This window comes from Carlito syrichta, unplaced genomic scaffold (genome assembly GCF_000164805.1).
Source record: "Carlito syrichta isolate Samal-C Ts95f unplaced genomic scaffold, Tarsius_syrichta-2.0.1 Scaffold316060, whole genome shotgun sequence".
Lineage (NCBI taxonomy): Eukaryota > Metazoa > Chordata > Mammalia > Primates > Tarsiidae > Carlito > Carlito syrichta.
The window spans coordinates 844,385-862,594 of NW_007260156.1; the positions used below are offsets into that span (position 1 = coordinate 844,385).

The window sequence follows — 18,210 nt, forward strand, 5'->3', positions numbered from 1 at the left end:
AAGTTTTGGTTACCTACTCGTTTCCAGCCTGTGGTAAAATGGTTCCCACAGCCCTCGTAAAACAGAGCACCTCTGCCCAATCAATCCCAGACTCACACAAGACTCCCCAAAAGTTTAAGGTTACTCAAGGACAAAAGTGCCATATACCCTGTAGGAAAAAAAACACTATGAAAGTATCACTTCTCTTCACTTTTCAGAACCCAGGGCTGGCTGTGGTTCTGCAGAGCCAGCTGTATTCACCTACAACCTCAACAGCTTCACCACTTGGCCACTTCCTGCTAATCCTTGATGTTTAAATGTGGAGTCCTAAAATCATCTTTGCAAGAGAAGTAAGAGAACAAGTGGAACATTCTAATAAATGAATACCTCAGGTCTCCAGTAAGCTAATCTACATATGTTTTGCTGCTTCCCTAAAGCTTCAACGTGTAGCTGATAATAGGAAAGAAAATGCAATTCAGGAAATTGAATCTTTCTTTCCACCAACCTATCACACACCTCCAATCCTAATTCAAATAGTCACCAAGAGTTTTTCATCTCAAAGTGTGCTACTCTGCAGAAACACAAGGGCAAAACATCAGCTTTGCTTCCAGAGAGTTTATAAAGTGGCTAATTCACATACACTTAAAAAAGTAAAAAAAAAAAAAAAAGATGACAGTATTCTCAAGAATGTTAGAGTAAAAAGAACTCAGAGAGTTTTCCAAGTCCAACATCTACAAACAGAAATTATTTGTTCGAAGCTGGGTGTGGTGGCTCATGCCTATAATCCCGGCACTTTGGGAGGCCGAGGCAAGAGGATTGCTTGAGCCCAGGAGGTTGAGGCTGCAGTGAGTTGTGATCATGCCTCTGCATTCCGTTCTGGGTGACAGAGTAAGAACACAACAAGGAAGGGAGGAAGGGAGGAAGGAAGGAAAAAAAGAAATTCTTTGTTCAATAATTCATCAAAAGCAGGCTTAAGTCTTCTTTTAAAATTATAAAGTTAAAACTCATGAAGCTTTCCAGCTACAATAGTTGGTTGGATTCAAAATACAGTCGGCATAACTGCCATACTGGTCTGAGCTTTGCCTTTAGAAACAACAAAGAACTAGTACTCCACCCAAGAGTCTTAAATATCTGGAAGCTACATTTTTACAAAATTTTGACCTGAAATGACTGGGAAAATGTTCACAAAGAGGGTTCAAATGGCACAAGAATGACAAAAAGGTATTCCAGGTTAGGAGTAAAGAATAACAAGAGGTAGGAGGCCAGGTAAGGAGACCAGTGAGAATGAACCATACAATTCAGACTGGGAAGCAGTGAGTGTAAGAGTGGCTAAAAGTTAAGTCTCTATCAGATTATTAAAGAATTTAAATGCCAAGATGAAGCTTTTAATTGTTTTAATAACCAACAGAGAACAAATGTAGACCCTCAGACAAATCACAGGAGGAAATGTTTTAAGTGTATTGAGATGAATTGTTATGGACTAAATGTTTGTGTCCCCCTAAAATGCCTACAATGACACCCTAACTCCAGATGTGATGATATTTCCCCAATGGAGATGGGACCCTTGGGTTAATTTGGGTTAAATAATGTCATGAAGTGGAACCCTCATAATGGGATTAGTGTTCTTTTGAGAAGAGTCACCAGAGACCTCCCCCATTACACACACCTACTGAAGACACAATGAGAAGGAAGTCCTCTGCAAGACTAGAAAGGAGAGCCTTCACCAGAATCCAACAGGCTAGCACACTGATCTCAGACTTTTAGCCTTCAAATTGTGACAAAATAAATTTTTGTTGTTTAAGCCACTAAAATTTATGGTATTTTGTTATGGCAGTCAAGGCAGACTAACAAAGAAAGCAACTGGCAGCAAGCAGACCAAGTAAGGCAACTTTGCTACATCCAGTAGCCAAATAACAGATTACAGAGAGGGTGGCAGGAATCCATAGCAATTAATTAGCTATGAAAGAAAAAAAAGCTACATCACCTGGCCTCAGGATTCTTAGAAGTTTGAATTTGCCAATTTCCTTCTTTAATATAGAGTGAAACCTTCTAAACAATACAATCCCGTAAAGAGATACATAAAAAGAGGTGTGGAAAATACCAATATTTCCCCACTGTAAGGTAAACCAGGTGCTCTGCAGACCCAGACAAGCACATTAAACGGCAAGGGACAATACCAGATGCTAGAGAAGTTCTCATCTTCCCTCATTACAAAGAACCAGGGAGCATCAGCAGAGAGTCGCAAGCCCAGATACTTTGTCATTCATGGATTAGACTAAGTCAGCCCTTGTTTCAAGTGCAAGCACACAGCAGACAGGAGTTCCTCTTGCATTTCCCAACCTCATTCTTATATCCTCTCATCCTCAGTCAGGAGTATACCAAGTACATCTTTACTTTTAACTCTTTAAAAAGTTAACTCTTTAGTGGCAATAACATTTTGTTCAAAAATAAATAAACAGAAAAAATTTCCTTACAATTTTCTTTAGAGCCAGGCTCGGTGGCTCAGCCTGTAATCCCGCACCTTTGGGAGGCTGAGGTGAGTGGATTGCCTGAACCTGTGGGTTTGAGACCCACCTGGGCAACTTAGCGAGACCTCATCTCTACAATAAATCAAAAATGAGGCAGGCATGGTAGCGTGCGCCTGCGGTTCCAGCTACTTGGATGGCTGAGGCGGAAGGATCGCCGGAGCCCAGCAGGTCAAGGCTTGGGTGACCGGGAGCAGCCACTGCACTCCAGTCTGGGCAACAGAGTGAGACTCCAACTCAAAAAAAAAAAAAAAATTTTTTTTGTTTAGATTACTGTTTATCAGTACAAAGCAAAAGCAGACTATTCCTAAGAACCATTCAGCTGTCACACATTCATACTTAAGCCTGGGTTTAACTTTGTCACTAAAACAGATCCTCAACAAGCATTTTTTAAAACTGAGCTAAGAATAAAGGACTCAAGAGCACTAATCTGGGGGCTCCATGGTTTGTGATATAATTAACAGAGTCCTCACAAAAAATATGCCTGAGGATTTATTTTACTTTAGTGCTCTAACTTTTCCCATTTAACAACAATAAAAAAAGATTCATCTGAGGAATTCTGAGATTTTAAGGGATACCTATTATAAAGAGTTCCTTAGGCTATCACTCCTCTCAACCAGAAATGTATGATTTTTGCATGAAGATGTTCTTTCTCCATACACATCTGAAAAGCTCAGAATCCCTTCAAGAATTGCTATGGCACTTAGTAAGACAACTAATATTTGTACATACCACAAACCTCCACATTTTAGAATTTCCTTAAAAATCATTTAAACTGGCCGGGCACAGTGACCTGTAATCCCAGCACTTTGAGGGGCCCAGGAGAGAGGGTACCAGAGCCCAAGGGTCGAGACCAGCCTGGGCAACCTGGTGAGACCTCGTCTCTATAATAAAATCAAAAAATTAGCTGGGCTGATAGCATGCGCCTGTAGTTCCGGCTACCTGGAAGGCTGAGGCGGTAGGGTCGCCTAAGCCCAGCAGGTCGATGCTGGGGTGGCCATGAGCATGCTACTGCACTCCAGCCTGGGCAATGGAGTGAGACTCCAATTCAAAAAAAAAAAAATTTAACTTGATCACTATCAGAACTCCATTAGGCAGTATTTTTATTTCCTCATCTTAGACATAAGGAAAAACAGACTCAGATTAAAACATACTGCCCAAGGATCAAAATCTAGTAAATAATAAAGCCAACACTGAACGAAAACTCTCAAACCCCCAAACGCTTCCTCTTTCTGATATATCACAATGTATCTACATCTTAAAGTAAACAAGCCAGTCTACACAGAATAATAAAAAACAGTGTAGGTACTCTCTCAAATACCTACAGATACTCTTTAACAAAATGAAAACCCAGTCTACTACTTTTAAATAAAACGCAAAATGGACTAATCATCACCCTCTCTCAATATTAGCTAAGTTATTTTCATTTTAATGCATTATAAGTTCTGATGCCAAAATTAAATTTTAACAAGTTCTATTAAAATATCTTCTGTGTGTTTAATAACATTTTTAAAATACCTTTGGAATAAATACTTTTCATCTGCTTTAACTTGCCTTTTTAACTAAATAAACATTAAATCTTTGAAAAAGGAAGTAAAAAGAAAGAACTTTTCCACTGTGAAGCAACCATTCTTTTCTATGGCCTCAACTAAATGACAGCAGTGAATATTCCAATATCTTACAACTATCAAATTTCATCTTCTTCCAAAGACACAAAGTCTGAAGACAGCTAAACAGTAAGAGAAGACCACACACAAAAAAGAATTACACTCTCCTGAAGACATTTCAGGTTAAAGTTATTTATATTTAATATTTAAAAGTACTAAAAACAAAATGCTTAAGTATTTTATGGATGCTTTTGATTATACTGTTTTCTTTTTAATAAAAACACGTAAAATCTTAAAGCACTTTTGGAGACTACCAACATTATTTAAGACTCCTTATTACAACAACCAATTTTAAAGATTTCTTGAGATACTAAATTCCTCCTCAAGACAAGCCATGCTCTAGTGTAGATTAGTATCAGTGCAGGTGCAACTACAACTGATCAGAATTTGCACTTCTGAGGGGCAAAAAAGAAACCACAGGCCAATGTATATCACTGTTAATTTCTCCATTTCCTCCGTAAAATAAACAAGTTACTAACTTCCTACAAGAATTATGAAGTAAATAGCAAATGAGTATTTATGAAATACTTCTATCATTATTGATTTTTTTTAAACAATAAGACTCCTTCTCTTCCCCCAATCATTTCACTGGGCAAAGTACTACTGCTATCAAACTCAATGTGAATGGAGTCTGCTCACCACAGACAGCACCATCTTAAGCTCGACAAGAGGGGTTATATAAAGGGAAGGCAAGGGAAACCTTGATGCTATGACAGGTTTTATATTATATTTATATTCATAAGGTACAGCATCTCAAACCCCTACAAACTGTAGTGGATTTAATTATTTAACACTGTGTCATGGTTCTTAGGACAATAAGACTGTAAACACTATAGGGATGAGGGCTGCAAAGCAAACAGAAAAGTCCGAAAGGTCTACTGGTCTACCTCTCAAAACAGACTACAAGGAACTGGTTTATTACACACTTCATTACTACTTTCATAGTTTATGTTAAACAGTGGTGGGACTGAGCCAATGACAGGCTCCTGAGTAAAATTCTGCACTCAATAGAATTGCAACTTGTTTTTAATGAAAATGCCTGCAATAAGTATATTTTAGGAATAAACATCATGTCTATGAAAACTTTTCACTGATACATAAAGAAAAAATAAAATTTACCAAAGACTGATTTTATCTGTCCCCTATGACAAAGTATCTTACTACCACCTTTCCTTCATGAATATAACTGCAACTTAGTAGGAGTTTCTTCTCTGCTCTCAGACACCACTCAAAACTCAGAAAGGGTATGGGCAAGGCTAAGGCTTCCTGGAGGGGATCATATAAGCCTGTTATACATATAAAATGGGGATCAAATGAAAAGAATTCTATTCTCCTGATAGGACCCTGAAATTTTCCCTGCATGCTTTAACTGATCAGAGGACAATCAGCACACTCCTTGGCCCAAAGAATGAGAAAGTTTCTCCCTCCTCAAAATATAACTTGATCCCTAAATCACTGTATTGGGCAGACTACTCAAAGCACAAAGCTCAGTCTGAAAAGCCTATATTCAAAGAGGAATTTGTTTTATATTAACAAGTCCACTGCAATATTTTTTCTGTATTTAAAATAATAAAGTCTAATTTAGACTTCTGAGTACAAAAAGAATTCTTATTGTGAGTTGAAAATGGAGGGGACAGGGAGGGAGGAGAATAGAGGGAGAGAAAAGGGGAAAGACAGAGAGAGACATCTTCATGCCTTTTCTGAAATCCATGATGGGTTTTAGAATTCTGCTTTTCAGACTTTAGTGTACAGGTATACACCGTATTTTACAAATCACCCTCCAGCTTCAGGCAACCACACAGTAATTAGAAAAATAGAGAACGTCAGGCCAGGCTTGGTCGCTCAGCCTGTAATCCCAGCACTTCGGGAGGCCGAGGCAAGTGGATTGCCTGAGTCTGCGGGTTCGAGACCAGCCCAGGCAACTTGGCGAGACCTCGTCTCTACAATAAATAAATAAATAAATTAGCCAGGTGCAGTAGCCCGCACCTGTAGTTCCAGCTACTTGGAAGGCTGAGGCGGACAGATCACCACAGCCTGAGCAACAGAGTGAGACTCTAACTCAAACAAAAAAAAAAAGGAAAAGAAAAATAGAGAATGTCAATGACTTCCCTTCAGATGAGATTTTGCCAGCAAAATAGTTTATGATGAAATTAAAGGGAAAATTTTGGTTCAGACCTTTTTGGATTTCAAAACTGCAGATCAGGGATTGTGGGTCTTTGACAAGGAAAGGAGGGATCTCAACAAATAATAAATAAAATGTGCTATCACCTGGGGGGGAACCTAAGTGATGCTAAGAGACATTGAATATTTAGAATAATCTTGAAATGGCTCTAATTACCTGCCTAGTTAGAAAGTTATAATCAATTCAAGTTGTCTGCATGCCCCTTGCCAAGGCTCAACATGAAACAACTTTCCCCCTTAACTTTATTCCAACACTAAAAAAACATTTTCCAAAATCCTGAGCATATCAATACTAAACAGATAAGCAAATAGATTTCTGACCACATGACAAAAGTCAACTAGATATAGCAGGATTTCCATATAGCAAAAACCTAAAAGGATATGCTAACTTAGGAGAACTCAAAGATTGTTACTCCTGGTCTACAAGTGGTCAAATAAGCTCAGATTCTTTGAACTTGTGGCCAAATCATGCTTCTGCCACAAGTTCAAAGTGAGCCTAGCATTTTTTCCTACCCAGTGTCAAAAGCAAACCTCTTATTTATCCCCCCAACAACCTCAAAACAACGACATATAACTCTGGGACCAAGAGGCTTGATAACTGTAAGTCCATCCTAGCAGGGATGCCTGCCCCCCACCAATTCTCACAACTCCTGCTGAGAGCAGAAGCACATTTGCTCACTGATTTGAGCGACCTGTGTTCACTACATGAGCCATCAATGAAGTGGTAAAAGTGTAATAATGAGATGAAAATTATGAGAAGAAAATAAACTGACAACTTTTGAGAGAGGTTACCTCCAGACAGACTTCCATTTGGTAAGCAGGATGATCTTTCACCAGTGAGATTAGCAAAAATTCAGAGAAACCCCCTCAGTCCAAATTCAGGTACCTTCCTAACATCCAAAGCAGAGCTGACAAAATAACATCTTGGGCCAAATTTCCCCAACTTTAATAACCAAAAATACAGTAAGGTATGGTAGTGGTTATTGTTTTTATTAAAGAAACAATATTTTCTGTCTCATACCTTATCTCAAATTATTTTACTATATTATTCTGAAAGTTTCATTCCCAAGTCACCATCTGATGCAATAAAAATTGTAACAAATCCCTAATCCATTTTTATTTCTGTGTGATCTTCAAATGTGATCTTTAAGTCCCCAAGCAGCTTATAGTAGCTTGGATGACTCACTATGGTCTTTATGAGAGCACATTTTTAACCTAGAATACATGAGAGCATATTTTAAACATGGGACAAAAAAAACAAAGTGTTCTGTATAAGAATAATATTTTGCCGGGCGCAGAGGCTCAAGCCTATAATCCCAGCACTTTGGAAGGCCGAGGCAAGAGGATTGCCTGAGTTCAGGGGTTCGAGACCAGCCTGGGCAACCTGGTGAGACCTTATCTCTATGGTAAAAAAAGTCTGTAGTTCCAGGTACTTGGAAGGCTGAGGCAGAGGGATCGCCTGAGCCCAGCAGGTCGATACTGCAGTGGCTGTGAGCATGCTACTGCACTCCAGCCTGGGCAACAGAATGAGACTCCAACTCAAAAAAAAATTTTTTAATAGAAACAATGTTTTCTTTCCTAGTCAAGGACATCTTTTAAAAATCACAGGATGATCTGACTGGAAACCAAAAAACAGAAATTCAAAAGACAGTCACATTACTAACAAAACTATTTGTGATTCAGTTTATGAAAATACCAGTATTCTCTCTAGCAGAACCATTTTTCCCCTAATGTAACAATCCCTTTGCATAGATTTCCATAGGAGCAAGAAAAGGTCCAGAAATAAAGACAGCTAAAGAATATGCTCTAGAGCCTGTGCTTCTCACTTAGTATAGGTCAGCATTCTATTCCACTCTGGCCACCAAGATACAAAGCAAAACAGGAGGACGGTGATGCCACAAGCCAAGAATGATGCAACTTTAGAACTTCAGTTTTACTCAATGATTGATGAAAACGTACTTTTAATGCAAAAAACGTGTGTGTGCTAGGAAGAAGGAAGTCAAATATACATTTTTTTTTTAGTTGGAGTCTCACTCTGTCACCCAGACTGGAGTGCAGTGGCCGCTCCCAGCCACCGCAGCCTCAACCTGCTGAGCTCCAGCGATCCTTCTGCCTCAGCCTTCCGAGTAGCTGGAATTACAGGCACATGCTACCATGCCCGGCTGATTTTTTAATTTATTGTAGAGATGAGGTCTCGCTGCCCAGGCGGGTCTCGAACTCGCAGGCTGAGGCAATCCACTCACCTCAGCCTCCCAAAGGCACGGGATTACAGGCTGAGCCACCGAGCCCGGCTTATAAAGAATTTTTAAGATCAGATTTCTTCTGCTCACTTGCAATGTGTTGCTTCAGGCTACCTTCCTTCTTCTCTGCCATTAGCAAAAAAAGTGGAGAAGCTCTATCCTAGAAACTCTCAACATTCTCTACAACCTGTCTCCCAGGTATTCTATCCTCTCAGGTCATACAATTTTTATTTTGCTTATTTCAATCCAGAAAGAAACTTCAAGTAGCTGGAGAGAGAAAATGGACAAAATAATACATTCAAATGGCAGCAATACCTAAGCATGGAAGAGTTTTCAAAAGGTGTATATTCTGTTCACCATTCTACACTCTGCAGCATCTAGTCTACGAAATAGCAGTATTAAGAAGAAATCGACTTCAAAGAAAAAAAAAGTCTTGGTTAGCTGATGACCTTGCAAAGCTATTTGTACACCTGATTATGTCTTAGATTTATGACAATATATACAATATTATGGTATTAAAAAGCAACTTTGAGTCAGGCACAGTGGCTCACGCCTGTAATCCCAGCAAGGGCCAAGGCTAGAGGGTTACCTGAGCCCAGGAATTTGAGACCAGCCTGGGCAACTTGGTGAGACCTTATCTCTACAATAAATCAAAAATATTAGCTGAGGATGGTGGCACGCTCCTGTAGTTCCAGCTACTTGGAAGGCTGAGGTGGAAGGATCGCCTGAGCCCAGCAGTCAAGGCTGCAGTGGCTATAAGCAGTGTGCCACTGCACTCTAGCCTGAGTGACAGAGTAGGACTCCAACTCAAACAAAAAAGCAACTTTGATACGTTACCCTTGTAGGGGGCATTTCCTCACTCCCACTACCACAGACAAAACATTTCATTTTATCCAAAGTAAAATGAGATAATGCCCATAAGTTGCTTATCACAATACTAGCATATAACATTATTCACTAAACACTGGCTACAGTATACTGACTGTAACAATTACTAATATTATCATTAGTATAACCTAAGAAGGAACCATAATAATAATAGCATCTACTATTTTTGAAGCAGCTTTGTAGCAGGCAAAGCTTACTTGATACTCATGAGGATTGTGAAATACATAACCTTACTTGATACTCATGAGGATTGTGAAAGTGGGCATTACCCATTCATCACAAATGAGAAAAGTATGGCTCTGAAGATTTAAATGTCTTGTCTCAGACCATCTAGCTAATAAGTTGCAAAGCATCAATTCCAATCCAGTTATCCAGCTCCTGAGCCCAACTTTTTCCACTACACAACACTGCCTCTCATAAAAAGTCAGGCATTCAAGGGCTCTCTCACTGACAAGACTCCAATTCGATTCCACTCCATTTCCATAAGCACAGGTCAAAGAATGACAAAAATTCCCTCCAGTCACCATGCAACCCATACAAATGTGCACCAAATGTCATCATGCATTCCACTTGTATACTAATAAAAATCTGTATTGTTGCATTAAATAACTAACCAAAGTCACTAATTTTATACATCTAACTCCACTGTTAACATCAATCCTTGGCCTGCATCTTCCTCTGAGTTCATTTTCCTAAGGGAATTCATTCACTGACTTAGCTTTAATTATAACTTGTAGGCACAAACACACAAAAATGTTACATCTCTTATCCAAAAGAAATCAAAATGTGGGTAAAAATGTATGCATGTATAAAAAGGTGGTCACTACCACATTATTTAGAATATCAAAAGGCAAATTAACAGACAAAATCCCTAAATGTCATTAGCAAGAGAACTGATTTGTCAAGTTATGCTATATTCATTCCATGTAATAGCAAGCAACAATTTTAAACCATATTTATAAAGAATCTTTAATAACATGAGAAAATGCTCATGGCAGGAAATTAAGTGAAATTAAAAAACAGGAAATAAGGCCAGGCATGGTGGCTCACATCTATAATCCCAGCACTCTGGGAGGCAGAGGCAAAAGGATTGCCTGAGCTCAGCCTGGGCAACATGGCGAGACTGCATCTCTACAATAAATCAAAAAATTAGCCAGGTGTGGTGGCACATGCCTGTGGTTCCAGCTACTTGGAAGGTTGAGGTGGAAGGATCACCTGAGTCCAGCAGGTTGAGGCCGCAATGGCCTTAAGCAGCATGCCATTACACTCCAGCCTGGGTGACAGAGTGAGACTCCAACTCAAAAAAAAAAAGCAGGAAATAAATGAACCACCATTAAGATCACAACTTTGCAAACAAAATTAACAGAAAAAAAGACAAAAAAGAAACAAGTTAAAAACCTAATGATTTTCTCTGAATAATGAAATAAGGGTGATTTCCCCCCTTTTGCTTTTTCTGTTCTCCAATTTTCTCCGCAATGACAACTAAGTATTAATTTTATATGCAGAAAAAAGAGTGTTTTTTATTTTAACCAACATCTTTATCCAGCACTCTTCCCTTATATATCTCCAAATTAGCCAGAAGAGTCCCAGGGCAGGTGAAATTTTAAAATGCTCAAAACAATTCAGCATCTTTATTACCTGTAGCACTATCATCTCTCAATTATGCCAGAACTGCAACCTTGAGTCATTTTTCTTACCTAGAGAAATCTAATCCTTCAAATTATCCAATCCTTTACTACTGATATTTTTTCTTCCTGCCTCCTATATTAATACTAATTCCAAATTTCACCAGCTTATTCCTACATTAGCACAAAGACCTCCAAAGTAAATAAACGCTTTCTTAAGCCGGGCTTGGTGGCTCAGCCTGTAATCCCGCGCCTTTGGGAGGCTGAGGTGAGTGGATTGCCGAGACCTCATCTCTACAATAAATCAAAAAATTAGCCGGGCATGATAGCGCGTGCCTGTAATTCTGGCCACTTGGAAGGCTGAGGCGGAAGGATCGCCAGAGCCCAGCAGGTCGAGGCTGTGGTGGCCGGGAGTGGCCACTGTACTCCAGTCTGGACGACAGAATGAGACTCCAACTCCAAAAAAAAAAAAAACTGCTTTCTTTATTTTACTGTCCCACCACTAGCACTTCACTCCATCACAGCTCACCTTGTGCCACGCACTATTCTTGGAGCTTTACATGTATTTACTCATTTAACACTCCTAACAACCTTATGAGGATAGCTACTGTTTTTAGTCCTATTTCACAGATTAAGAAACAAAAGCATAGAGGTTAAATAACTTACCCAAGATCACTTAGCTATTGAGTGGCAATATTTGGGTTTGAACCCATGCAGCCCAGCTCCACATAATAGTTGATAAATAAGTATTCCTCCAGGAATTCAGGAGACGTGATAATTAACAACCAGTTTCTCTTTCCCTGAACTGTACAGGCCCATGGAGCAAGTCAAATTCCCATTTCCAGTCACTTTTCATGCTATTTCTTACCCAGGAGGCCAATACTTCTCTTCATTAATTCATTTTCCATATCTCCTCTACAAGTCAACTCTAAATTCAACAGTTTTTAATTGTCCTTAAGCCAGTTCCATGACTCTTAAGCACATCCTTATTCTTAACAGATTCAAATAAACTACAGTACTGTGCAGTTGCTAACATTTTTGATGTTACAGAAGTCTGCCTCATAATTTTACATTTTATCATCCTATCTAAATAATGAAACATCTCCACTTTTTCTGGCCAATGACCTTCTCCATTTCCCATCTTCCCAAAACCTACTGGAATAGCAGACTGCACAAAGTAGACACTAAATAAATATGCAGTTAACTGACAAAAAATGAGATACAGTACAGCTATTTAACAGAATAGAATGTCATCCACTAATCCTTTAAACTGATAAAATTCAAATGTTTGTCTTCTCATTTTATCCCCTAAGCACAGATCTGTAATTTCAAAATAGATCTGTAATTTCAAAATTCTCATCCAAAAACATTTTCAAGTGATACTCAAAAACAGTCCTATTGAATGATTTCTTAAATTTATTTGTTTATTTATTTTTTGAGTTGGAGTCTCACTCTGTCACCCAGACCGGAGTGCAGTGGCCGCTCCCGGCCACCGCAGCCTCGATCTGCTGGGCTCCGGCGATCCTTCCGCCTCAGCCTTTCTAGTAGCTGGAACTACAGGCGCATGCTACCACGCCCGGCTAGCTTTTGATTTATTGTGAGGTCTCGCCAAGTTGCCCAGGTGGGTCTCGAACCCACAGGCTCAGGCAATCCACTCCCCTCAGCCTCCCAAAGCACGGGATTACAGGCTGAGCCACCGAGCCCGGCCAATACACAACTTTTTATAAACAAATTCCAGATTGCTTGGACCTCTCATGTATATTTATTTATATATATGTAATATAAAATACTTCTATTTTTCCTAAAATACATTTTCCCCACATACCTGCTGACTCTATGGCTACTCTATTTCATCTTACCTGAAGTAACTGTCTCAATTTTAAAAAACTTTAACAAGTGTATATTACTACCAATTAGTTATTATAAATTTCAACACTGATATGTATACAATATGAACCACATCCTACCCATAACCTTAAAACACCTTAAGTGAAAGGCCCAAACCCAGCTTCTTCTCTATTTAAAATCAGCATTCCTATTTCTATCATAGTTTTGTAAAAAAAAAAAAAACACTGGTTGTTTTACTGGTCAGGCACAGTGGCTCAAGCCTGTAATCCCAGCACTTTGGGAGGCCGAGTCGAGCGGACTGCCTAAATCCATAGGTTCAAGACCAGCCTGGGCAACTTGGTGAGACCTCGTCTCTACGATAAATCAAAAAATTAGCCAGATGTGGTGGCATGCACCAGTAGTTCCAGCTACTTGAAAGACTGAGGCAGAAGGATCGCCTGAGCCCAGCAGGTTGAGGCTGCAATGGCTGTGAGCAGCATGCCACTACACTCCAGCCTGGATGACAGAGTGACATTCTAACTCAAAAAAAAAAAAAAAAATGTGTTTTACTTTTTCTTATTCAAATCAGGCTTTTTAAAAACAGTATAGATGGTCTGTCTTGATTTTTTTCTTGACATGCTCAAATAATGTTATGGCAACTGAAAAGTTTATTACATGTTTAATAGGGTAAGGAGGTATTTAATAATCTTATCATGGATTTTTTTTTAATTACTTAAAAAGTGGCTGCAGTTATAAAAAGGCACCACCAGGAATCCTTCTGGTGATAGAACAGCTTGTGTATCTGTCAATAACCTAGTTGTGATACTGTACTACAGTTTTGCAAGATGTTACCACTGCAGGACACTGGGTAAAAGGGTCATGGGATCTCTATACTGTTTCTTACAACTCCATAAATTGAAATAATCTAAAACTATCTCAAAATAACTAGTTTAATTTAATTTTAAAAAATACTAAAGAGTAATTTAATGAGAATTCATTTTCTGGCCCCATATCAATATTTTCAGAAGGTCTGTACATACATCTAAAAATCCTCCCCCTTTCCCAAAAATGATCAGTAACTAAAGAATGAAAAGCTAGCCGGGCTCAGTGGCTCAGTCTATAATCCCAGCACTTTGGGAGGCTGAGGTGAGTGGATTGCCTGAGTCTACAGGTTCGAGACCCACCTGGGCAGGCGAGACCTCATCTCTACAATAAATCAAAAAATTAGCCAGGCGTGGTAGCACACACCTGTAGTTCCAGTTACTTGGAAGGCTGAGGCAGAAGGATGGCCGGAGCCCAGCAGGTTGAGGCTGCGGTGGTTGGGAGCAGCCACTGTATTCCAGTCTGGGAGACAGAGTGAGACTCCAACTCAAAAAAAAAAAAAAATGAAAAGCTGTATTCCCTTTAAAAATGTAAGAGCTAGAAAATGCTTCTTACAGTTATCCCCAAAAGACACCTATACTGTCAACAAAAAAAAAGTCTGACTTAAATAAGAAAAAATAAAGCTTTACTTGCTAGTTAAACTAACTTTCTAGACAGAAATATCTGAGCGAGACAATGGCTTGCAAAATAATAATATCCCACTCAACTTCCAACATCCCTTATTACTTGGAATCAAAAACTAACAAAGGAAATGTTCAATTACCCTGCTAACACTTAATCAACTAAAAAACGAAACCCCAACTCACAATTTTGACCTACACACTCAAACCCTGAAGCTGGGAATAATGGATTTAGACACCTAAACCATTTCCATTTTATCAGTCCTTTCAACAAACTTTCCTTTATACCTACTGCCCTAATAGAGTACCTCACCTTTCACTACTAGAGAGATGGCTTCTCTCAAGGTCACAATAAGAACACGTCACAGAACCTTTCATACCAAGGAGACAAATTAACACAGTTTTACCACAATACGAAGAAAATTAACACCTTGATGAAGAAACAACACTGTTTATAACATACTTCTCAAGACAAGTAACAGTAAATATTAAATATATCTTTATCTTTTCCACCATGACTCTGATGAAGTGTCAGCTATCATGAGAGTTAACTGTTTTGCTTTGAGAATAATATAGAAAAAATAACATCACACAATATAGCATATAGTATATGCTTTCAACCAAAAAAACTATGAAACTACTATATAGTATTTCTCAAAAACAGCCCACTGTGAAATTAAGCCATCTTCAAAAGGGACAAATAATCAAGAAAGGCAATTACAGTTTTCACAAGGCTGAAGACAGTTTTACAAATGTTACTCCAAAGACACACACACACACAAAAAAAAACCCTAATCTTTATGGCAGCTCTTCAAAAGGAAAGTCAGATCTTTAGCTCCTTATATGCTGCAAATAAACAGACATTAGGGTGTATTACATAACACCCTTTGAAATCAGGGCAAAAGAATATTTTAACATCAGTAAAGTATATAAAGTATTTAAGTAAAATAATATTACTACACCAATTTCTTTCCGACATTCCCTTTAAGAAATGTCTATAGAATAACCATATCTACAAGTATATTGATATAAAATAACCACATGCTATTTTCTCTTACTCAAACTTAAATTCACTCACTATATTAAAGGTTACAGCATTTTTTGTTACAATTTTTTTCTGATATTTCAAACAAATCATACAGATAAACATTGCTAAGCCCATATATACAGGCATTTAAATTCAAACTTTTCAACAGTTAACAAATCTAATGTCTAAAACTAAAAAATTTCCTACTCCAAAGAATCAAATACTCTGACCATTTACAACACAGAAAAAATAATTTTCTTTTTTGTATAACACAACCTATTGAAAGTAGTCCAACAACTGTTCCAACACCATGCTAGTAATTCACATCTAAGTTCACACACATACTTTTAAATTTCATAAACTACATAAATTACTCTTAATTTTAAAAACTGAAATATAATCGCCATTATTCTAAAAACAAAATGCATTTCTAATAGCAAGCTCCTGAAGTACATGCCCTTGTTGTCAGTGAGTGTCCAGTTAAATACATCTTCCATAATTTAAGCTGGGACAGCATGAAACCGCAATATCACTATTCATCTAAAGAAATATGCTAAGTGTCACCACGTATTAGACAAAGTAAATTTGAAAGTTTCTGAGAATGAATTAGTTGAAAAAAATGAAATGTACTCAAAACACTAGTAAAGAAAAGGAATATAACCAACTCGACATTAATAATTTTTTTCTCCCTCTCCCCAAAAAGTAACAAATTTCTAATGATCACCAGTAAAAGGAAGGAGATGAGAGAAGAGTTGGAGTTTGGCTAACATTTCTGATATCCTCGTGTTCAAGAATAATATGAGCCTTAAGACTACTTAAAATCCAAAAATTCTTTTTTCTTATTTGAGATGTTAAAGGACAGGCTATATTTTCCCCACAAGCTATCTTTCATAATTAAAAATGAATTTTAGTAAATTCAATTAGCATATGATTTTCAAATACTCTTTTTTAATGTAAAGTGGTATAAAGTGTTACATTGGTTATGAAATTAACCTTATTTTCTGATATTTTACTTTCACAGTATTTTAAGAAATCAACCATCATTTTACTAGGGAAATAAAAGGCACCAGTCAAAGAGGAATTACTGAGTTTCAACCCAGAGATTTAACAGCTGGTTTTCTTAAAATGACACAATCATGGCCTTCGTTAATTTTTTTTCATCTCTGTGCACTAAGGAATACATTTAAATTAAATAAAGAATTAGAGCTTCTGTACACTAGAACAGACCTTGCTTTTGAAATGTTTATTTAAAAATTACAAGTTTAAAAAGAGTAGAAAAACAAAAAATGCATACTTAATAAAAATGGGATAAATGTTTAATAATGGAGCAGAGTAGTTTTATAAACATACTGAATGTATTTAAAAACGGCAGTACTCGTGTGTAGACTCTAATTTAACTTACTTTAAACATTATCCAAATGTAATCTAGATATAAGACAGAATTCAGTCATCTAATAGGTGTCACTTAAAAACTAACCTAAGTTTCAATTCATTTCTCACATTCACTCCCCTAACATTTTAAACAACTGTCAACAAAATTATTAACTTCCTGCAGATTTCCAAGGGAATTGCCATCTTTTAAAATAAACAAATCTTACTAATTATTGCTTGACTCAACTCCACCTTTTATATTCATATACTCAATACTTGAATGGTATGATTTATAATATTTTTCTACTAAAATGTATCATAACACCAAAATATGAGTTTCTGGTTTAAGACATCATCTTACCTGATCCACTGAACTGACTGCTTCCCAGCGTAGTTGGTCTGGTTTTCCCACTATTAACAGGTGGGGAAAACATCTGCAAAATAACCCATATATCTCTTTTAGTCCTGAAATTCTTCTAAACTCCTTGCAAACAAAAGTCTTCCAAGAGTTATCAATTCGATACTATATTTCAGAGAGAAGTTTAAATAAAATTAGAGATACATTCAGACCCAGAGAGAGGCAAATAAATTGATACTGTTTTCTGACACTACTTGAAAATACTAGTTACATCCTGTTCTGAAAACCCAATCACCTACATGAAAGACTCCAAGATTTTAAACAGTAAATTTTTACCCATCATCTTCACTTTGGAACTAAGTTACTCTCACTACATTTACATTACAATTAAATGCACACATACAGTCAGAATTATGTCCAATGAAATCACTACATACAAAAGAATTATAACTGTTCTATAAAGCAGATATTGGTCCGGCCTCCCAACAGCAGTTAATAGAGGAATTCAACCCATTAGAAATAAGAGCAGTGGGCCCTTTGGTTTCAGCTGATATTTTAAAGTCGTTTCTCATGTTAACAACATATATACACTATATATATCTTAAAAGTACTCAGGTCAAAAGGCTGGAAATTCTAGCTCTGGGCTGGCTTTCTTATTGAGATGTCTTTTAGGGACCATAAACTATATCTGATGTTGGGGAGAGAAGTGGTGAGGAGTGTTTAAGGAAAAAAATACATTTTTTTTTAACGTAAACTCCAAAATCCCTAATAATCATTAAGAGTCAAAGGATGACTCAACCAAAGCCCATGATTACATTGTTCTCCTTTTAACTGGTTAAATCAAATGACCCCTCTGGCATTAAAGTTTTAAATCTGCAAGTCTAGACATTACATCAAAGTTCAGGTGTCCAACTTGGGGGAGCTGGACTCCAGCCCTGAGAACTACTGCTCAAAGCAGAAAGCAGATGGAGTTCTCGCTGCCTAGTCTCCACGCTGCTCTGCCCCGCTACCTTTTTTTTT

General features: G+C 37.7%; 1 protein-coding gene across 4 annotated transcripts in view; it reads right to left on the reverse strand.

Annotated features, from left to right (window-relative positions):
- TCF12 (transcription factor 12) overlaps positions 1-17,290 on the reverse strand; it is a 402,148-nt gene extending 384,858 nt beyond the window's left edge. For all 4 annotated transcript variants that reach the window (XM_008073760.2, XM_008073759.2, XM_021706851.1 and 1 more), the window contains exon 1: positions 17,194-17,290. In XM_008073760.2, coding sequence (XP_008071951.1) covers positions 17,194-17,266 — 73 coding nt within the window. In that variant the 5' untranslated portion in view covers positions 17,267-17,290. The remainder of the gene's footprint in view (positions 1-17,193) is intronic.
- Positions 17,291-18,210: the final 920 nt, after the last annotated feature.